Genomic DNA, 23,611 nt, shown 5'->3' on the forward strand with positions numbered 1-23,611 from the left:
ATTATTATATAAGTAAGATTATATTACTGTCTAATAGAACACTTCTCATTCATATAAGGATCACTGATTAAGCACTTGCTAATCTAATTAAAGTAATTCTTAGTATAAGTCTTACATATCAATATTTCCATCATATATTTCCAATCGAGACCATAAGAATCAGAAGCATAAATGACTCAATTAATTGCACATTAGGGGAGATCCTAAATATTTTAGAATAGAGCTCTAAATGCATCGCATAACCCAAAACCTGCATTATTATAAGTACTATCAAGGATTCACTCAAAATCAGTTTTTTCACTATCAGTATACATGCCCAAAACATTAATAAATCAGTTTTATTGGACAAATGACTGGAAGAAAACACATTCTGTATCTAATGCTTACAATGTGGTCATATTTTATAATCATTGTCCATACCCAAAACACAACTCGAGTTTTATGATATATTGGCACGATGCAGAACTCATATTTGCATTTCTGTCTATATGAATGAACACATTATCATTAACCCAGCCATTAAATTATTACTCTTTGAGGTTAACTGTATCAATGAGTGACAAAAAAAATTGTGATCACCAGTATTATTACACACTAACAATACTCAAAATCTTTTAATGGCCTAAGTAAATAATATAATCCACAAAAAATACTTACCTTCATCTGGAGTATAGGAGAAAATGTAAAGAATCACAAGCATGCTAACAATAGCAGAGGAATGAGATGCACTGCCTGTTCTGCACTGCAGCCCAACTGGGATTTCTTATCAAATTCTTCTCCGCCCTCCGCTCCGAGCCATTGTCTCCCTTCTGCATGGACTCCTAAAACTAATTTACAGAGTCCAGGCCCAGAGCTATGCCAGTCTAGAATTGAAAGGGAATTTTATCTTGATGAATGCTCAGGTTTAGGGGTTCTGACAAGAACACCTACAAATTCTTGCAATAAACATTGAAAAAAAAGGCCCTGTGGCTTGGAAACTGGATTTGAACCTGAAAAATTCAATCAAAAAACATATTCTATAACGTAATGGCATTACAGACCAGTTTCTTAATCAGAGAAGCCAAAGATTTTGAAGGTGAGACAGACATTTAGCAATAAGAGAAATAAAAAGCGATTACCTAACACTGAGAAATATCTTCCCAATTTGAAATCATATTGGGAAACAAAGAGGAATATTAGCTTGGTAAAATATATTAAGATGGATTGACAGCTTCAAAATATATCAATCCGTGTGTGTATTGGGCTATCAGAAAATGGCAAAGGATGCTCTGCCTTCCATTAATAAACTCAAAACGTGCACGTATGAATGAGGTTCTCAAAGTGCAACATGACTTATAGTATCAAATTTAAAGTGCACAATTAAAACAAGCTAAAATTTGGATCGAATAAGCCAGTGCTTAATAGCATTTGTTTCCAACTCCATAAATATACACATGAAAATAGCAGGAAAGGAGTCAACTAGTTAAGTCAGCAATAATTATGCACATGACCCTCCTTTCTGCCTGCTTTTATGATTGGCAATATAATGGCCATACCACAACTTCTGTATTAATTGCCTTTAAGAGCTAAAATATTTTAGCCAATCAAATTGGTGGAAATTCATTTTGCATCTCTATTCTGGGTCATAAGAAAATATAGCAATGAAAATGAAAATTGCTGCAATGACACAAGAACCTGCCACCATTACATCAAAGGAGTGAGATTCTAAAAATCTTTTTCCGTAACTGGTATTATCTGACCAAAAAGCATATCATTGTAGAAAAATAATGTTGCTTTCTTCAACTTTAGTGAGTCATAGCTACACATGCATGATCACTACAACCTGAAATAAAGCCCAATAATTCAATTTCTTAGTTCTCAGCTCCTTATAAGGGGTAAACCGACAGACACAACCACCAATGTTGCTGGAATTCCAAATTTCAGATGACCCCAAAATGAGAGGTGGTATCCAAAGAATTGTGTTCTTCTGGCCTGCTCACAAACAATTAAATTTGCAGCTGAACCTACCAATGTTAAGTTGCCTGCCACAGTACTAACCCATGCTAAAATGAGCCATGCTTTCCTCACACTTGCCCCCGAGGCTGCTGCAGATGCTGCCACTCTAGCACCCAACAAAAGCACTGAGAACAAATAAAATAACATTCATTAACATGTTAATAAAATTTGAACAATGAAAGCATAAACAGCATTAGAAGTTTGCTTGAAAAAATCAACTTATATAAAATGAGGAAGGCTGAGCGTCTTTGAATGAGAATTGCATGTCATGAACATACACAGAGCACACTATTAACTTGATTTTTTTCTAACAGAAAGAAAGGAGGATGTTATATGTATGCACAAAAGGAAATATATACGACGATGTTCCATTTAGACTGGACAGAAACAATTCCTCCTGAAAACTGTACTGAACATTACAGAAAACCATAATGCTTGAAAGACATGAAAATAAAAACCATAACTAAAGGACCTATACAAGCACCCCTAAAAACAATTACCTAAACCTGTAATCCATCTTACCAGAAGTCCTGCTTTTTAGATATAACTTACTAACATCCACTGCAATTCCCTGGAATAAAATCCAAGACAAAACAAAATCTTAAAGAGTTCTAGATCTTCAAAAAATGTGTTATTTTTCATTCAGTGAATTTTCTAGATTTTGTGCCATCCTTTGTTTCTTCCTAATGATTCCTTTCCATCCTAATTTTCCTTTGTTCTCATGCCATGCTCTAGAAGTTGATTCCTCTCTCTAGCCATCCTTGAAACTTGTTTCCCCATCCTGAAGCCTTGGTCTAGTATATACCGCACTAATAGCTAAGTTCTTTAATCATACACAATTTTCTATACTCCCCCTTTAATACATCTCTTTCATACAATATCAATTATGAACAATCACGAAGTTCCAATTCCTCCACATCCCTGTCCAATTTACACTTCCTGAGGTCTTTGTTTGATTAGAAGCCATTGTTTTGACTCCACGGACAATGAGAATTCAGTTGGCAGAGCAAATAGTCTAACAAAAATGGGTGTAAGTGCAGTCAATTCTCCTGTTGGGTTGAATCCTATTGACCAATATTTCAAACAGCCTTATCTTTCCTTGATGGGAACAATATTGTAAAACATCTTCTCAGCCCTATCAATATTCCATCTTAACCCTGATCATTGACCAATCAGCTTTCCTCTCTCAAAGTTTCTTACGAGAGGAACATGGACCCATGAACCTGCAAATTAGACCTCTTTCTTTGGATGACCATAATGGGATAATCTATGACAAGAACATTTGGTGATAGCCTTTCCCATTCTTGGCATTTCCTAATTCTTTTCATGAATTATCTTCAATTCATGAGATCCCAGAAATGGCAGGAGGATGGTTAGAGAGAGAGAGAGAGAGAGAGAGAGAGAGAGAGAATTCCTATTGGAGCGCTGAAAAATGCAGAGCGTCTCATTATCCTTGATTTATATAACAAACTTTTTTCATACTTTTCAGCAATGCAATAGGCATTTCCAATACTGAGCACTTCCTCTTCCATTAAGCATTGTTATACAACGGAGCAGCAGCTGAAACCTTTTCTCTCCCACCCAGTGTTAAATGCCATTTGCATGTATGACACAAAAACTGTGGTTGAAGGGAGTGGCATCAATGTTTATAATTATCGTTTAAACTTTAGATAACACTATATGCAATTCTGTGCAGATTGCTAAAGGTGACACAACAGGTTTGCATGATCAAATATATCATCTATGCATTCCCTCAATCATGTCATTAGGATTTTGTTGTCCTTTTCAAAAATGGACCATTATATAAAACAATTGTCAAAAAAATGAAAATTTTACTCTATGGAATGCTTCTTGAGGCATAATTGCGCCTTACCCTTGGACTAGACTAATCCTTAGTCCATCCTCAAACCACGTTTAAAATTTCATTGCATTCTGAGTTCGTTTGCTATGGTTTTCCTTCAATTTCGGGTTTTTTCTCCCTGACTGCAGATGGGAAATTTTCCTTAAGTTGCAAGTTTTATTTTTTCCTTTGTTTTAGTGTTTGTAGGGAAATTTTAAGTTAATTACAAGTGCACTTTATGAAAAATAGAACTTGTAACTTACTTTTTATTTTCCCCTTGTTGCTTTTTGGCTTTTAGTCATTGTAGGAACTTTTTGGACATTTTACAAGTGAACTTTAAATTATAAAGTTCAAATAAAACTTGTAATTCCTTTAAAAAGTTCCACTTAAGTGATTTTAAGTTATGGTAGGGGTTTTTCTCCTCCATTACAAGTTTTATAAAGTCACTTTAAGTTGTAATAGGGATTTTATTTCCCTATTACAAGTTTTATTTTTTAGTTATTTTTGTGACTTGTAAAAAGAGTTTTATTTTCCCTTTACTAGCCTTTTGTTGAGTTGTTTAAAACTTGTAAAGGGCGTTTTATTTCCCTTTTACATGCATTTTAAACTTGTTGTTTGCTCTCACAAACCCAATTTTGCCTTATGCATGAAAAAGTGAGCATTTTTTACTTTCAAGTAGGTGAAAGAAACCCGATTTCTTTTGTTCTTCTCATTTTAAACTTGTCATTCCTCTTCAAGAACCCAATCAGCAATATTGGAGGATTTTGTTGAAGATTTCAACCGATTTTTGTGAGAGATTTGAGGAGGAAGAAGACGTTTAAGTTTCCTTGCTATTTTTATGCATCTTTCAACTCCTTTCATGCCATTTGGAAGACGTTTTGCTGATTAAATGACCTTCAAACAGCAAACACGTGTTTCTTGAAATGCCACGAATCTTGCCTCTCCTAAGTCGTTTTGGTTTCTTTCATCTAGGCGTGGAGGTCGAATGCTTGTCTTGACTGATTATTCATGCTTTGGATGGACGTTTTGATCCATATGGCGTTTTTCTAAAAATGTGGCTAGGGTTTGGAGTGTGGTTTATTGTCTATTTAAGAGATTTTCTCCCTTCTTTCAAGGATTGCTTCTTAGTCTTGGGAGGTTGTTTTGATTGATCAAGGTATGTTCTCTTCTCTTTTTCTTGTTTTTGTTTGTTTTGGTTTCCTTGATCATATTGTATATATGTTAGTTTTGTTAGTTCTTGCCTAAAATCGGTTTTTGTGAGAGTTTTTCCCCTTTGTTCCAAGTTTGCAAAGCAATTTGTGAATTGCATTGTCTTTCCACATTTTCCCTCTTTACTTGCATTCGGGATTTAAAAACACGATTGCAAGTAAGATGAAAATAGTTGATCTTCCCCTTTGGTTGAAAAACCTTAACCATCTTTTGGTGAAATTCCAAGTTTCTAAGTTGAAAAATATTCATCCTTTCAAAATCGGGTTTTTAAAATCTGATTACAAGTTGAAAGTTCTTCCCATTTTTATAAAGATGATCTTCCCAAAATCTTTCTATTTTCATTACCATCATCCGTACCTACCATTCCCGCCATTTCCCACATGTCAAAATCTCATTTTTCGCCCACTTCTTCATTTTCCTTTTTACAAGTATAATTGCATTCGGGTTTCAAAAGTCCGATTGCACATTTGTTCTTCTCCACTTGTATACTTGTAAAACATTCCCCAAGATCCGAAATTGGTCAAAAGCCAAGTTTCAAACATCCCCATTTATTTCCCATCTTCCTCTCACAAAGTTGTGAAGTGCAAGAGTTAGAGTTTTTCCCATTTGAAGAAGAGAAGATGATAGTTGTCGCTGATCTTGATGTTGCTTTGACACTCTTAAGTCTTCATCGCAGCATACCAGGTTGTTCTTCAATGTCAGATTTACCATCATCTTCCATTCTGTTGTGACCATTTCACACATCGCCCCATCAAAATGGGGACCCCCTCTCTTTTTTGGTCTTTGCTTTCTCTTTTCTTAGCTTTTTATCTGCTTGTTAGGTGTTTTGAGTGAGTTAGTGGTCGCCTAGGTCGAGTAAGTTAGGGTTTCTTTCGTAGAGCTTGCCTAGGGTTCCTTTTAGGGCCAAGTTTGACCTAAGCTTGGGGAAGTCATTTTTTCTCTGCCTTGAACTCTGATGTAATTTTAGCAGGATCTTGCCTTCGAAAGTTGGAGAATGTATATTTTGCAAGGAGGTCTTGAGGAGTTTGAGTCAGGATGAGTCAAGGTTGTGAGTTGTTAGGCCAGAGTCTTGCCTTCTGTTGAGTCTGAGTTGATGTGATGAAGCAAGTGATCAAAGTGTAGGCATGAAGGATAGCATGAGCAAGCTTGGAAGGATGTAACTATAAGGAATTTGAGCCAAAAGGAGAAATTCGTTCCTGACCCTTCCAAAGGGTCTAGAGCAAATTTCCTCATATCTATTTTCTTAGTCCTAATTTGCATCACAAACCTTGCTCCCATGGCATCTTTGAAGGGGATAAATGCACTTGGAACGAGAGGCGATGAAGAAATTGAGTCTAAACATCAATTTCGCTCCTGACCCTTCCAAAGGGTCCAGAGCGAAATCCTTAGAGAAGACCTAATTTGTCATCAAAAGGCAAATGGACTTGATTAAGATGGAGGACCTAAAAAACCAAGTCTAAGAGTAAAATTGAGGGGAAAATGAGAAGATTGAGCTTAAAACCTCAATTTCGCTCTGGACCCTTCCAAAGGGTCCAGAGCGAATTTCCTAATACCTCCCTTCCTGGTCCTAATTTGTATAAAAACTTTGTCCTTATGGCACGATCAAGACAAAATTGATGTGTTCAACAAAGCAAAGTGATGAAAAGGTCAAGAAATTAATCATAATTGCAAATTTCGCTCTTGACCCTTCCAAAGGGTCCAAAGTGAAATTTATTTAAGCTCCTAACCCTTCCAAAGGGTCCAGAGCGAAAATTCCCAAAAGGCCCAATTCCTCACCTAAGTCATTGAATGGTTGGGCAAATTTGCAAGATTATGGAAGGAAAAGGATCAAAGATCAAGTTTAGAACAAAGCCAAGTGAAAAAGAATGAGGATTGAGCCAAGAAGAAAGATTTCGCTCCTGACCCTTCCAAAGGGTCCACAGCAAATTTCTTCATAAGGCATTCTACCTTGCCCAAACCTATGAACTAATCCTTGTCCCAAGCATTTTTGAAAGAAAAGCACTTGTTTTGATAGGGAAAGGTTGGAAATGAAGTCAATTTGAGCCTAAAACATGAATTTCGCTCCTGACCCTTCTAGAGGGTCCAAAGTGAAATCCTTAAGATAGCTCATTTCCTCACCAAAAAAGTTGAAAAGAACATCACTTTAGAGCAAGTTGGTTTGAGTATGATGAGGTAAAAGTCAAAGGGACGAGTCCAAGGCAAGTTGAGTGTGAATTGAGTCAAGAAAAGAAAATTTCGCTCTTGACCCTTCCAAAGGGTCCAGAGCGAAATTCTTAGATGGGCTCCCAATTTCACCTAGTGCACTAAGGCAACCTTGTTTTGATGGCAAATTGATTTGATTATGGCGAGAAGAGATTGGATAAGTCAAGTTTGGGGTGATTTAAGGGAAAAAGAAGTGTAAAATAAGCCTAAGGAAGAATTTCGCTCTTGTTCCTTCCAAAGGGTCCAGAGCAAAATTCCCAAAAACCTCTGATTTGCTCATGATTGAGATCAAGATCTTGATTCCTAAGGCATTGGTGGAGAGTAGATTAATGTATACTTGCCTTGAGAAGTGATTTGGAGCAAACAAATGATAGAATTAAGGCTAAATCGCAAAAATCGCTCCTGACCCTTCCAAAGGGTCCAGAGCGAATTTTCATAAGATCCTCCTTGCTTCAAATTTGGACCAATTTTGTGCCTTGGAGCCTTAGTTAGGATATTATCATATCTTGGGAGCAATTGGAGGATGAGAAAGTGGAAAATTTGAGTCTAAAGAGAAAAAATCGCTCCTGACCCTCTCAAAGGGTCCAGAGCGAAATCCTAAGATAGCCTAATTTCCCACCAAACACTTTGAAATTGACATCACTTTAAGGATGGATGAGCTAGGTTGAGATAGGGAGAGGACCTACGAGCCAAGCTTAGATTCCAAAATACTTTATTCCTCTCCTAAATCGCTCATCAAACCTCATTTTGAACAACTAAGCAAATTTGCCTTGACCTAACACTTTTTAAATTTAAAATTTAAAACATTTACCCTTTGGCGCCAAAGTTTTTTTATATAATTTTAACAAAGTCGGTCATCTCAAGAGGGTCAATTAATGAATTTTTTTTTATATATAACAAGGTCGGCCTCTTGAAGCAAAGGGTGGAAGCGCCTATAAAGGGAAGTAAATCTCAAAATCATTAATCATTCATTCATTCTTCGTAAAGCGAATTCAAGGAGCAGACTTGGAGAAGCGAACTCCAGCAGATAGAAGGCAAATTTCAGGTTTAAGAAGGCAAAAATCATATAATAAATCAGGCAGATTTAACCTTCTTAATCTCAGACCTGATCCTCTCAAGGACAACTTAGAAGATCAGCAATCCTTCGAAGGTGAATTTGAGGTGCAGACCTGAAGCTTTTAGCAGAACAAATTTCTTTGAACAGCATTTTGGAAAGAGGTGAATTCAATAGCAAGGCATTATTTTCCCCCTCTTTTCAGGTTCAAAAATTAAGGTTAAGGTATGTGCAATCTGATTTATTTTGAAGAGGATTAAATGAAGATCTGATTTTTATTCAATATTTTTGTAAAGATAGGTCTTCTTATTGATTCATTTGTAATTTCAATTTGTAAAGTTTAATGCTTATTCATTTGAGTGCAAATTGAAGTTAATTGTTCTTTTAAGGTCTTGAATCGCCTATCTAGATTACTATACCTAAAACTTAACTTAAGCCCTTTTTTATAGGTAACAAATGGCGGCCCCCAAGGCAAGTGGATCCTCTACCCGGCAGGCTCTCATTAAAGAAGATCAAAAGAATGACGACTTGGGGACGAGGATCGTATCCAAATGGAGCAATATCGGAGACACCAACTTAGGAAACTTCAATGTGAAGAAGTTTTGAGAAGCACCCTACATCGGCAAGCCATCACCCATAGCCAAGAAGATAATCGAGAGTGGGATCATAAAGGCGGCAGGTTTCCCTCCCACAGTCAGATGTCATGAGCTAATGATCGAATGTGTCAGGCACTATGATTCACATTCAAGGACAATTGTAGCCAAAGATGGAACTATCCTCGCCTATCTCTCAGAAGGAGCTATAAGTGAAGCTTTTCATCTTTCAGAGCAGAGAGATATGATCTACAAGAGTCTAGAAGGAGCTAAGTCTATCTACGAGGATGATTCTGATACCTGTCTAAACTTCATCAATAAGAATTGGTTGCTCAAAAGTAGGCCTCGCCTAAATAAGATACCCAATACACCTCACAGAATTGATTTCCAAGAAGAATTCAAAGACTTGATAACCATGCTTAATCGAATTGTAGGTGCCTCTCAAGCCTTCTTTTTCGATAGGTGATGTTCTTCTTTATACAAGTGATTGTTCAAGGGAAAGGGGTGTTCAGTTGGGCTAGGATTATTAGTAACAACCTAGATGTGCAGTTGAGGAGGCTAGTCCCTACTAAGTCATTCCACATGAGCTCATATGTTATATATTCTTTATCCAGATGCTTTGAATATGCAGGACTACCACATAGAGGAGTTGTTGGGAGAGGACCCAAAGAGATAAGGGTATGTGATTCTTATGCTCAATTGCATCATCCGCTTAAGAATTACTACAAGCTAGTCAACGATACCTTCACAATGCATATAACCAGGACACTACAAGGAGGAATTCACCAAAGATTGTCTCCAGAGGCACAAGAACTCGTGAAAAAACATGGTGCATGGTTCATTCAATTTCCTAAATTCACCTACATCAAGATCCATGGATGTCCTTCACCTCCTTATATGTTGCCAAGGTATCCTACGGATAGAATAGTACTACTTGAGGTGACTAGACAGCTGGCAGCTTGTGCTAAGGCATCAAGACATAAGCATGGAAATGGTATCCCTATACCTATTTCACTTAAAAATTCAATTGAAGTATGTCCTAATTCTCAAGCAGCTAAAGATGCAGAAAAGGAGCTATCTCTCTACTCATTCACATCTTTTGCCTCGAGAGAAAATTTTGATCCTAATGGTCATATGGAAGAAATAGTTGGGAAGAAGTACAAGTATGTATTTCAAGTAGAGGACTTCTGGATAAATGTTTAGGATGATGTAGAGGTAAAAAGGAAGATGCACTCTCGATTGCCCTTAGATCGTATCAGGAAATGCAAAGTTTATAGAGTAGTAGATCAAGCACAAGACAGTGGTAGATATCTTCAATCTTCCTATGAGAAAGAAGACAAATAAATGAAGATTGATTGGGATGAGCAAGAGGTCGCAGACTTAAGAGCATTGATGGATCCAGTCTTGAGTTGTACTCACAGATGGGTAGATGTCCAACATCAAAAGTTGAAGGAACAAAACATAGCTATGACATTTAGCTTAGAAACAAGAATAGAAGAAGGAGAGGCGAGTGCAAGTGAGAACACTTCTCATTCTAAGGGGTCCAAGAGAAAGGAGGGACCTGAAAAGAGAGAATCGTCCAAGAAGAGACAAAAGGTGAATCTTGATCATTTCTCGAGTGCTTCTTCTAGACATGGAAAGGAGATAAGTCAAGGAGAGGATCAAAGAGAGAAGGTGTATGAAATAGATGAGTCTATGGAATCCACAGTACAAAATGACAAACAAGACAAAGGAAGGACACCTCAGCACTCATCAAGTCAGTCTCTTCCTCTCCAAGTTGATGTTAATGATCAACAAAGATAAATAAATGATGAAGCGACATCTCCTTTTAGAGGCGAGCAGCCATTGCTTAAGGAAGTGCAAGTAAGAGAGGGAAAGTCTTCCATTCCAGATTGTCTTAGAGAAAGACTTTCAAAGGTAGTTGTGGTTGAAGATGAAGAGCAAGCATTTGATTTAGAAAGCCTTCTAGGCAATTCTCAAGAAGAGATTGAAAGGAAGAAAGCTACAAAGATATCAAAGGTAATTAGAGATGATACAGGATCCAAAAAGATACAGTTAGCTACACCAGCAGTGGACAAGTACGATGATGAGATCATGGCAGAAAAATATGATTTAGAGACATTTGATCTTGGCCCACTTACCTCCGAGCAAGCCATGGAAGATGCGACTGATTCAGTAAGGGCAGTTAATGATAAACTAAAAGAAATGGAAAAGAATAAAAGGTTGGAAAAGGAGATTAATGCTTGGAGGAATTATTTTAACCACCTTAACCAGTCGTTAAGGCGGCAGGATCTAGTAGTCTCACCCTTGCAGGCACTCCTTCTTGAGTCAATAAATCAGGCAGAAAAGATGAAGAACTTAGCCCAACTCATGGATACATGGATTGATAGATCCTACATGATAGCTAAGGAATTTGTTGGAAGAATGATGAAAACAGTTCACAGGGCCATCCAAGTCCTTTAGATCATTCATAATCTAGTGGTAACTGTCGATGCATTCACTCACACTAGAGACATTGTCATCCCAGTATTGCAAGTGGTAAGGACATCAAGACAGGTTTTAGCACAAGAAAGGATAATTGATGGAGGAATCCATAATCTCCTACAATGGTCAACTTTGCTCCAAATGAAGGAAGTTCTATTCAAGGACATTATTAGTAGGTGCAGCCGAGTTGAGGACACTATCCATCCTATTCGGAATAAGGTGTTTGATGTACTGTGTACAATCCTTGATAGAAGGATAGAGATTGAAATAGATGTGGACATCCAAGAATTGGAGGACAAGATCAAGGTCATCTTTTGTAGAGAGGAAGACATAATCACAAAAGAGTAGCGAGATTAGATGTATACTACTATGTTCCTGATTGAGAAAAAAAAAGATTTAGAGCATGGATGGGAGATGACTCTTCTTTCGGCCTTTGATGAGGTCCTTCACTCGGAAGAGCGAATGAAGAACCTGCCTGAGTTCCCATTGCAAAGGTTGAAGGTATTACGTCTAGATTCATTGAATATGCCAGAAAGGAACAAGGAAAAGGGAACAAAATTCTAGATGAGAAGTTTTTATGAAATGATGTGGCAATTCAATCCCTATTGGACGATGCTTTCTCGTTATTTGTGCCAATTTCTATTGGCTATGTTATGATAATGCTTATCTAATTAGGGTTATTTTTGTAACAAAGCCTAATTAGGGTTTAGGTGTCAAAATCTCAGTCCTCGATCTTCTTTAAATCTGGGTCATTCATTGTATTTGAAAATGCTATATAAGCTCTCACTCATTTCATTTAGAGGTTAGAGTTAAGAAGAATAAGTTTATTAGCAGCAGAGAAGAAGAGTAGTTATTGCAAATTTGGTGAGGAGAGAAAGTTGAACAATTGTTGTTATATTTTGCTATGAGATCAATGAAATATTGAAGTTATGGTGTTTTATTGCGATCTTTGTAGCTTCTTACATGGTTGTTCATCTCCTTGAATCACTTATTGAAAATAGTATTTAGATGTTAGAGTTAGATTCAGTGATAAATGTTGTGTTTGATCTTTTAGTGAAGCTCATAGTCCAAACCACTAGCCTCTTACTGATTGTAAGTGTGCCTTGTGTGGTCAACTGGAGATATTGAAATTGTTTAGGGTTAAATCATTACTTGAATACTGATATGTATCCTATTGATAGTATCTATGTTCATTCATGATTCAAAAATCTTTGAATTCCCTTAGAAGATCGCATCAATTCCAGTAGAGTTGTTGTTTTATGGCAATATTGAGATTGGTAGAGTTTCACTAAGATCGCCCTTCGTTTAGTCATTCTTAGGCTTAGTTTAGCATAGCCCTCTTGAATCCCTTATCTTTTGTCCTTTTTTTGAAACATTGGTTAGTATTAGGAAAATCCAGTTCCTCATCAGTAAAGTAAGTTGCAAGAACCAGCTTTCATAGAAAGTACGTAGGGCCCCTCGTTTGATCCTTAGGCGAAATCTTCAGCATTCGGGGAAGCTTTGTTCAAGAGAGGATGAGGTACCTTTGGGTATTTTATTCTGTGTTTGATCATGTATAAAAGACACATCAACACGTTCCAAAGAAGATGAAATACAAATTTGATAAGTACCAGAATGAGGTTTCTCCTTCACAAGATTCCTCTCCTATGGTTCATATCAAGGATACGGAAATAGGGCATGTTGACATGTCAAATTTCATCAAAAGGGTGGAGGATCCGCAAGATAGTAATATGCAGCAACTGTTGGACAGCCACATTCACCATGTTTCTTTTTTTCCGGTAGCTGCCCTAGAACCTGAGTTTGTTCTTGCTTGTGCTCACCATTTTGATAAAGAGACAAGAACTATCAAAAATGATGATGGGGAGGCAATAATCCGTCTTGATGCGGATACTATTGACAAAGTTATCAAAATACCATCAACACCTATGTATATGGAGATTTCCAAGGATAGTGCAACTGATTATTATGTCAAGAGGGAAAATGATTGCAAACGCCACATTAACAGGTGGATTCATGAGCCATGTACCGCTTTCACAAGGTGAGCTAAGTTGTACCATTGTGACTTCAAGTGGGAAATTGGAGACATCATTACTCGTCTCAGCAGGATGTTGGGTCTAGAGCATTCTAATGTTTTTGAGCCCTGGATGTATCAGTTTATCATGTTCATAAGGCAATCCCATCACATCTTATGGGGAGAAATTATTAGTGACGCTTTGTGTGAACAACTTGCAGCAGTCCCTACTACCATGACATTCTATATGAACTCATACTTGGTGTATTTAGCAGCATCACTTAGACATTTCCTTGGTCTTTCTACCAAGGGTGATCGCTCACTTATACCGGTGTGGGAGTACTATGATTAGCTGCCTTTGAGACCTAGCAGATTACATTTCAGGGGGATTCAGGATGCATTCTTTGGTTATTTCATGTGTTAGTTTGGTAAGACTGTAAAGAATAGAAGAGTATCAGACGAGGCATGGGAAAGAGTGAATGAATATGGTTGCTTGTTCTTTCAATTCCCGACTTTCACTTACATGAGAGTTGGATGTTACAACGGGTAGTCGTACATGCTTCCTAGATACTGAACTGATAAGATTATTCTTATGGAGTTGGGAAAACAGATCATGGTTGTTCATGCACATCAATCTATCAAGCATAAGGTTGGGATGGGGATTTCTACAACTAACCCATTGAAGATTGGCCGGTATTCCCTTCTTACATCCACCAAAGCCAAAGCTATGGAGACTGAAATGCAGGAGATAAAACTCAAAAGGTTTAAGTTAAGAGCAGATTTTGACTACCAAGGTATGAAGGAGAGAATCAAAAAGTCCTTCATACATGTGCATCGCATAGAGGATATTTGGGTGGATCTTCGTACAGAAAAGGAGGTTCATAAGATGGATTATTGCAGGCTCACCCTTGAGCAGATTATTGATTTGAACCTGATGGACAATCCACAAGGAATGATTGATGATGGGAATGTGCTTGATCCAGAATATGTTTCACGAAGAGTTGATGAAGCTCCACTTCCATTAATTCAGTGGTCACACAAAGAATGCAATTCTATTCTTGAGAGATTTCAGCCTATCCTAGCTAACACCAACACTTGGCTCAAAGGTAATGGTGTTAGACTCATCAAGATCAAGGTTGGAAGAGAAGATGATTCTACACGACCCCTCGGATGCAAGTCTGAAATCCACATAGATAACAAGGAAGGTGCATCATCTTCGGGCACAAAAATCAAGTTGCGGGTTAGTCGAGCGATGGTACTTCCTCCTGAGGAGGCGACAGTTTGTGGGAAGGAGAGATCCTAACTTCACATTCATGTGATTGATCCTGAAGATCTAGAGGAAGAACAACAGTTAGATGATGCTTCTAAGTCACTAACTCCGGAGTCACCTCATGAGGTTCCTTCCTCAATCCCCATGGAGCTACCTTTATCTCCTCCTGACACAGTAGTGGATGAGTCCCCTCAGAATATCGTTCCCATTTCAGTAGTTGAGCCACCTCTTGATCATCGACAAGAGAGTTTGCTGGAAATCTTCAAGGATACTCCTGCATGTATTCATTTGTCAGAGATTGATACCTCTACTTCCAGCTTTGAGGAGTTTATGAAACAATCCTCATGCCCTTTGGTTACTGAGCAAGCCATGGTTGCTATCCAGACAGATACTTCCCCCAGGATGACTACGGTTGTTCAAACAGAAATTGCTTCTCCTCTGCTTTGAGCTGCTACTGAAGGAGAGCTAATGGCTTTACCTCCATGACTTAGTTCTTTCACTCCCAAGAGAAAGAAGCAAGAAATTTCTCTTGATGTCTTTGATTATCAGCAACTTAAGCAATCTAAGCCTAAGGTTGCTAAAAGGGCCAAGACAATCTCAAGGGTAATTACTGAGAGCAACAAGATGAAGGTGGCTGAAATTGTTGAACCTCTTGTAGACAAGCCACATGAGGAGATGCAAGTTGCTGATTACAAGGTCACAAGGGTAGAGTTGGGTAAGCAAACACATGAAGTAGTCAAACATGATTCCCAGTAGTCTGTAGCTTCACTAGTACATCAATATGATGAGCTTCTAGCTAAGAAGGACAAACTAGAAGAGGAGAATAGGCAACTTGTTGCAGCTGTTCAAAAGATCACAAAATTCGCTAGTGAAGGGAGCAATCCTTCAAGTTCTTCCGGTCCACAAGAATCAATTCAAGGAGTTGAGAGAGCTGCTCAAAAGGTACAAGCATTTGGATCAGCTTCATGATTTATGTGCATAGGTCTTGAAGTAGGTTTTTCAAATGATGCTCAAATTGAAGACCATTGAGGAACAATTGAACGAGGTTTCTGATGCTTTCAAACATAACTTGGAAAAGGTGGAAGATAGCTTGACAACATGGCTCAAGATTCCTCAACAAAAGTTGAGTGTTCTTCTAGAACATCAGGTTATTCCTTTGAGGGTTGTGCATCTAGAATACCAGGATCTCTTGGAGAACAAAGCCCTTGTTCTCAAGTCACTTGTTGAAGACATTGATGATTCTATGAGATTGCGATTGGAAGTATTTCAGGATATTGTTTCTCATTGTGAGAAAGTTTCTTGCAATATCATGGATCACAATGGGAAATTATTATCAGAAGAAAGGGTTCTCTCAGATCTACAGTTGAAGATTCATCATGAGTGGAGGAGTGAACCATTTTGAGCTGCATCTATTCAAGCTTTGGTTGCCTATCAAGTCTTCTTCCAGGAAATTCATTCTTCCTTTGAGAAGAATAATGCCACAATCCTTTGTTGCAGCGATGTTATTGTGAAAACCATGATTGTGACAAAGAATACCCATGAACCGAATCTTGATGAACTGCAAGTGATCATCCAGAAGTGTTTTTCAACACTTAGTTGCATTTTTCAGAATTGTAATCTCTTAGTTGTAGTTTATCTTTTGACATGTTTACTTGTAAAAACATTTTGTAAATTGCAAGTTAAGTCATTACTTGCACTTTTGTAATTACAAGTAGACGAGTTACAAGTCAATTTAGAATAGGACTTGTGACTTTGAATAAGTCATAGTTAGTTATTGAATAAGTCTTGGTGGTTGAGAGAATTTCTCAAGTTAGTTAGGATCCTCCCACCTTTTTCTCAAGACTCCTCCCCTATACTCCCACCTTTTTCTTAAGACTCTTCCCCTATAAATACTTGAGGGGGTCTATTGTAATTTTTATCTTTTAGAAAGCAAGCAAAAACTTTGGTAGATTTGCAGCAAAGAAGTCTTTGAGATTTTATGTGTCAATTGAAGAATTGAAAGGAATAGAAGAAGAATACTCAAGTGTTGAGTCTTTGTGCTACATTCTCGAGTTTGTGTTCCATATTATCTTTCTTGCAAGTGTTTCTTAGAGAGCTTAATCGAATTTGATTTGCAGTCTTTGTGCTGCAAGTATTGGAGGTTAATACCAATTAGAGTAAACATTCTTTTAGGAAGAGTTGTAAGACTTTGTGCTTACACTTGTTCTTGAAAGAAATTAGAAATAAATTTTGTGATAAGAAATAGTTGTGAGTCTTTGAGCTTATACTAGTTCTTACTATTTTGTGTAAAAGAGAATAAGATATTTCAGACTTTGTGCTGCTATAATTTATTCTTGATATTATTAGCATAGAACAGGGTAGATAGGACTTCGTATATTCAAGTCTTTGAGCTTGATATTGCTGTCTCGTCCCAAAGGAAGTGACGGAAGTCTTTGAGCTTTCAGGAAACTTCATTTCCTTTCTCTCATCTTATTTCAAAAAGTTGTTATTGTTGTTCTAAGTTAACTTGCTATCACTTTTCTGTGAAGAGAAAATGATATTGGCTTTCTTGAAGAAAAAAGAAAGATTGTTGTCTCATCCTGTTTAGTTTTAGATTAGATATAGATAGGGGGAGCCTTCCCTTAATTATGAGAGTTTTACTCATACATTGTGGTTGAATCCACAATTTTGTATATTTTCCCAAGTGTACAAAATTTTCAACCAACACATTCACCTCAAATTTGGTTTTAATAAGATTAAATGAATCACAAGTATATGCCTCAGAGAGCTCTTCGGTATGCAGATTTACAATTAGGTCTTGCAGAGCCTTCATGATGAATCCATCTTTAATGCTCAAGATAGCAGGGTACCAATTTGTTAACTACACTAATACTTGTTTTACTCCACCTTAAAAGCAAAAAGAATAATGTTCAACTGAAATGGAATTCCATACTCCAATCACACAATAGTGCAGGGGATGTCCTAACATCCCCAAGACATTCCAAGGACATTGGTGATAAAAGGACATCACCCCGAGGACCCTTGCTTGAGGAATGTCTCCCACCTCGAGGAGACATACCAGGGATGTCCCTTTTTGTTTCAAAAAAATCAGGGATGGGGAGGGAACATTCTGTCCCCATTCCCCTCCCCCAAAACTTCGCCCATGGTTGGTAACTCAGGAAAACCCCAAGGAGCATTTGTATTTTTAAGAGAAGCTTTTGATTTTCTTTAGAGGTGAAAACTGTCTTTGAGAATTTTACTATAAGGAGGTGGAGTACAAAAGTCTTCTTAGGATTAAGACATGATGAATCTTGAGCTTCATTTAGATTGCAAAACGGTATGTTTGGAGGCAATACCATATAACTGAGGCCACGTATTTTGTAACCTGAATTTATTATGCAAGTAATAATATATTTGTCCAATACGTTCCAGTGAATTTTTCCCACATTAAAAGATAGTGAATATTTGGGTGCATTTATCACAAAGTGAAGAGTATCATGGTGCTATTGATGTTTGATTTAATAATATTTACAGTTTTTTTTTTCAAGAAAAACATAGAAGGTTCAATATTCCTTTCTAATCTAAAATCAAACAATACAAATACGAACAAAAAGTGTATGAACTATGAACTACCAAAATCATACATAGCATGCACAAAAGAACGGATAAAATGCAGCATGGAAGTCTCATACAGCTAAATAGATCAATTTTGTCTATCAGTTTGCTTCTTATGGTGTTGATAATTATTTCTGTCTACTCGTTCTCTATAGCCTTCTTTCCCTTTTACACAGTAACCCACCTCTATATTCATTTCAAAATAGAATAAAACAACAAATATTGCCTCTGTAGATTAAGACACAGATAGGAAGTTTTGATTCATAAATGAAGCGAAGTTAAACAAACAGCATTACCAGTTGCAGGTGGGAATATCTAGAGATATTCCTACATACTTGTGGAAGCTTCAAACACGATAGGCATTTCATTTTTCAAGTGCAAACCATTGTAATCAAACATTAATGGGAAAACTTACCTGTAGGCACATTCGAGGCTAAGTTTGAAAGAACAACTATGACCACTGAAAGAATCACCAACCCAAGTGCATTATTAATATGTGCATGAGGCTCAACAGCATCCCACAGTGCACTGGGTATGCCTGTCTTGTTGAATCCATCTACCGTGATAAACATACCCGAGAAGAATACTAAAAGAGAATAAGAAACCTGCTCCGAAAGAAGGGAATTTAATAAAATTAGTCAGAAAAAACTAGTAGTAGTTACCCTTTGATTCTGACATGATTTTTTTTTTTTGTGTTGCCATTCAAGTAACAATTCAACACAATATCCTATAAATCCAATTCTTGGCATAGCCATGTAAATGAAATTTACGAACTGGATAATGGGGTTCAGAAAGGAAACATGAATTTGCAAGTTACGGTTTTCACTGTACAATATATTTATTTCTGATGAATGTTCTTGATGAATTTAAGATTTGTCTATTGTGAAGCCAGCTTAGTTGCTTACACTTTGATAAAGACAAAATGAACAATGGCATACTTCAATATATTGTCAGGATGCCCAGACACGGTCTCCTCAAGCAGTGACAGAAAATTATGAACATTTAATGGACATGTGAAATTCTAATTGTTGTTAGTGATGTTTGATGACTTGTTAAAATCGACCTTTATTCTAGTACAAAGAACTGATATAGTCTTCATAAAAATGGTGTTGGCGGTCCTGAAACAAGCATGAGCAAATCAGTTGGTGTAAACATGAATCGGGAGGGCAGCAGCTGACACATTCATTCTCGATCCATGACAAAGTTCATTTTTTTATCCTTCTGTTGAAATTTAAAGCTTAATCATTTTATCCTGAAACCATAGGTTAGTAAGTTTTTATACCTTCTCAAGGGAGGGACGAGCATCTGTGAAATCAAGAACTACAAGGGCAATAGCTGCAGCAATAGCGCTCCATGACATATTGAGGCCACATATCAGGGCAGCTAGCATTCCAACAGTCACTAAATAAACACATGTTTTCCATGCAATGTGTTTCCACTTATCACGGAGAGCTTCCTTCCCTGCAAGTACCTCAGCCAATGGAATTCCTCTTACATTGTCGCCATTTGCAATGGGTTGAAGATTCACTTTCAATGACCGCCTTGATGAAACTCCTTCATGGTGTCCTTCAGAACCCACACACTCATCCCTCACTTCTGTGATAATGCTTTCAACTCGCTGCAACAAGTAAAAATGGTCGGTGGATCTTTCATGGTTATACTGTAATATTGACTAATTATAAAGGAATATGTTGGATTTGCAATCAAACCATGGATATTTTGGCAAATACCTTTATCTACATTCAATAGAAAAACCTGAACAATTTTTTCTATAGAAATTTGCCAATTGGTGAAAAATTGTCAATACCTGCACGTCAATTTGGCCGATGTTTCTCTCATAAACACTTTCAGAATTAACCTCTGAAAGGCTTAGATCATCAACTGGGGACCCCACATGAGATAACATTGTAGGGGAAAATCTATGAGAGTTAACATCCTCTTCGCTCACCTCAACTTGCACTACAGCTTCTTCATCTTTCTCCGAAGAAAGTAGCTTCCAATAAAGCACCAACAGTATCAGAGTATTCACCAAAACTCCTAAAATCATAGAAGGCAGAAGTCCCACCACAAATTTACCAAAAGAAATTTTGCTCTGTAATGCAATTACCTGTTGCAAACCAAACAAGCCTACAGGTAAAATACATATTGGGAAAAATATAGAAAACAGAATAACTTGGCTGTACTGCAATTGTCTGTTGTTTCCAAAGAGTATACAAGCAAAATTTTACATATTGGGAAGAGTATTAAAAATACGATAGTAATGCTGTACCGACCATAAAACATTATCAAATTCCACAGATCTCCATTACCTTGAATACCAAACAACACAAATATTTTAGAATTAACAGATAGGAACTCAATCATATCTTCAGCTTTCTCCAGATTTTTTTGACATGCTGTAATAAGTAATTCTAAGTATAGAACATTCAATTTTATAAAGCATATAATTTGTATAAGATTGAATGAGCTAAGGAGCTCCATAATGAATGATTCATAATGCACAACCACCTTTGCTGAAGGTTTTGCAGGATGGCGTAGTAAGCTGAGTGAGTTTGATTGTGAGGACAATTAACAAGAAAAGTAGTCTTGATTGTGAGCAAAATTGTATTAGTTTATGCCGCTAAAATGGGAGTACTACTGAGTAGGTACCCTCCCTTGAAATCACAGAGCTTCCGCTAGTGAATGCAATGAATGCCTAAGTAGAGTAGTCGACCATTTATGCTGGTAAGATTCACGAAGATGGCTTGATAAAAACTGGTTATAAACTATGTAATTGAATCCAGAAAAATCATATGTTTGCAGAAACATAACTTGTATAAAACGTTACCAAATTCTGGGGATTGCCAATTGGAGTTGCAGAAGAGCCAATATTTGCACTGGATGCCAGAGCTAACAAAAAGGGCTGGGGTGGCAGATTGTGCTGTCTGCATAGTTTAAGTACAAATTCGGTGAGAACGACACAGCATGTGTCATTTGTAAACAAAGCACTTGTGATTGCTGTAATAACGGAAACTCTACATAATAAATCTCTGCCGCCTCTGCTACGCCATGAGAGGAGCTGTCCCAAATACTTGAACATGTCTGCCCTTTCCAAATACACGCTGACGACCATTGTGCCGAAGAGGAGACCCAGTATAGGAAGATCAACTGCTGCATAGGCCTGATCAGGTGAGAGCACTTGAAATATGACCATAAGCAATGCCCCGAGGACTGAGCCTGCTGTCCTCCCAATTGGAAGAAAGGGCACCGCAGGAAACACAGCTAATATCCAAAATACTACAAACCCAATACATCCTAACACTACTTTGGGGGTCGAAGCCATCGCCATGGCTCTGAACTCGGAAGTTATCCTCACTTACTATACAATAGTAGTCAACGTGGTGCTTCTCCAAATTGAAGTCAGGTGGATTTGAAAGTCCTACGTTGTCGTTTACCTATTTAGATTTGTTTAAGAAGGATAACTGAGAATCTTATAGAAAATTTAATTAATTATCGTTGTTTATGGTTTTTTTTTTCTATTGATAAGTTGAAAGGTTTTTATTGAGTTCACCATGGATACGTCTTGTTTAGTGATGCTTTGTTAAATGGACAAGGTTAGCAAATGACAAACAACACAAGAAACCAGAAAATCGTTAGTGTTAGTTAACCAAAAGTTAATTTAAACAGACATATCAAAAGAGATGCTAAAATCATGCTAATATATCTAACAAATGAAACGAAGATAATGAGGCATCTTCAAATGCCTCTTAGCATGCTCTTAGTTCCTTCTCCCTTGTTCCTCTCCTCTCCAAGTTCCAAAATAGTGTAGCTCTCAGCAGCTTTTTGCACTATGGATGCTTATGGAGGTTTGAGATTGAAATATTGTTCTAAATGTAAATAAAGAAGCTAATATTAAGCTATTGATACTAAAATGATTTATTTTCACCAAAATGACAATATATGAGTTTACTATGCTAAATGCTCTCTAAAATGCCTATAGGTTAAATGCATACAAGTTTTCAGGATCTAGATTATGAAGAAATGAGCTCTATTTATAGGGAAAATGGAGCAATGGATGGTTGAGATTGAGTAATCTCAACAAGGGTCAGGATTGAATGATTTCAAATCCATGTGAGGGCTTTCAACCCAATCCCAGGATGACAAGTGTCAATGTGAGATAGGTTGAGAGGAGAGGGAATAAGCATTAAATGCTTGACATGACTTTGGGAGTTAAAGTCAAGGTTAATTGAATGAATAAACTCTTTATTCAAAGAATAAAGCTTTTATCCAATGGATAAATTCTTGTGCAAAGGCAAGAAGGATAAATATGGTCAAAGCAATAAATGCTTGGGGGGACAAGTTTGAAATAACCATAAATGGTCATGTAAGAGCCATTAGTGGTCTTGGAAGACTTTGGGGGTTAATTTGTTGAACACACAAAGCATTAAATGTTTTTCAAAAACTTTTGAAGTCTTTGAGAAGTGACTTCATTTTGCTTAGGAATGTGACAATAATTAGGGGATGGATTAGGCTAATTAGGAAGGGGTTAGAAAAATCTAGAAGGGGATTAGATTTTGCAATTGGATTTGGTGGGTGAAAGAAAATAGGATTTTATTTAAAATAAAAATTCATTTATTTCAATAAAGTTGTGTAAGTTGCATTTGTAGGAAAATGCAAGTTGGGGGGGATAATGATTTAAATAAATGTTTTATTTAATTTATTTAAAAAGAGAAAAAGGAGATTTTAATTAAATAAATAGATTTTATTTATTTAATTGATTTGAATTTGATTTAATGAATTAATTAAAATAAATTGAATAATTTATTTAATTAATAGAAGAATGTTTGGGAATGAATTAATTAAATATTAATTTAATTAATTGATGGCTAGTGGATTTTTAATCAAATAAATAGCGAATATTTATTTAATTAAGCTGGACAGATTTGTGTGACTACATTTAGTATAATATAATTTTGTGGATGAAAAATTACATTAAAAAAGTAGTGGTAGAAATTATGTAATTAATATCTTATAATGAAAAATATATCACGAAATTTTTACATTTATTTCTTTTCATTTTTTATTTTTTCTAAACTTATCTTTTAAAACATTTTGTTAATAAAATATTTGTATTAATTAATTTTTAAATTTTTTTTTTTAAAAAATACTTGAAAACTTATATACAATAACTTAAAATTGTATTTTAGAAATAATAATTATAACTATAACTTTGTCCAAGGGGTTGAGCTTAACTGGTTAAAACACCGGGTTCTCACTGTGGAGACCCAAATTCAATTCCCAATAGGGACATCTGAAGTGGAATTCTAAGCTGTGACTCTTGGCCTTCCATAGGATGGGGAAGGTCTTGGGGTCAATCTAA

General features: G+C 36.7%; 1 protein-coding gene across 2 annotated transcripts; it reads right to left on the reverse strand.

Annotated features, from left to right (window-relative positions):
- Positions 1–1,702: 1,702 nt before the first annotated feature.
- Positions 1,703–21,804, reverse strand: LOC131029406 (silicon efflux transporter LSI3). 2 transcript variants are annotated; one of them, XM_057959876.2, is made up of 5 exons: positions 21,080–21,804; positions 20,060–20,245; positions 19,535–19,870; positions 18,668–18,857; positions 1,703–2,120 (listed from the first exon to the last, which is right to left on the reverse strand). In XM_057959876.2, the coding sequence occupies exons 1-5, from the start codon at positions 21,578–21,580 to the stop codon at positions 1,858–1,860; spliced, it is 1,476 nt and encodes a 491-aa protein (XP_057815859.1). In that variant the 5' UTR covers positions 21,581–21,804; the 3' UTR covers positions 1,703–1,857. The 2 variants fall into 2 exon arrangements, with proteins under 2 accessions (XP_057815859.1, XP_057815858.1); XM_057959875.2 differs by having other exon boundaries at positions 20,060–20,359; positions 21,080–21,801.
- Positions 21,805–23,611: the final 1,807 nt, after the last annotated feature.

This window comes from Cryptomeria japonica, chromosome 6, assembly GCF_030272615.1.
Source record: "Cryptomeria japonica chromosome 6, Sugi_1.0, whole genome shotgun sequence".
In the NCBI taxonomy this organism is placed as follows: domain Eukaryota; kingdom Viridiplantae; phylum Streptophyta; class Pinopsida; order Cupressales; family Cupressaceae; genus Cryptomeria; species Cryptomeria japonica.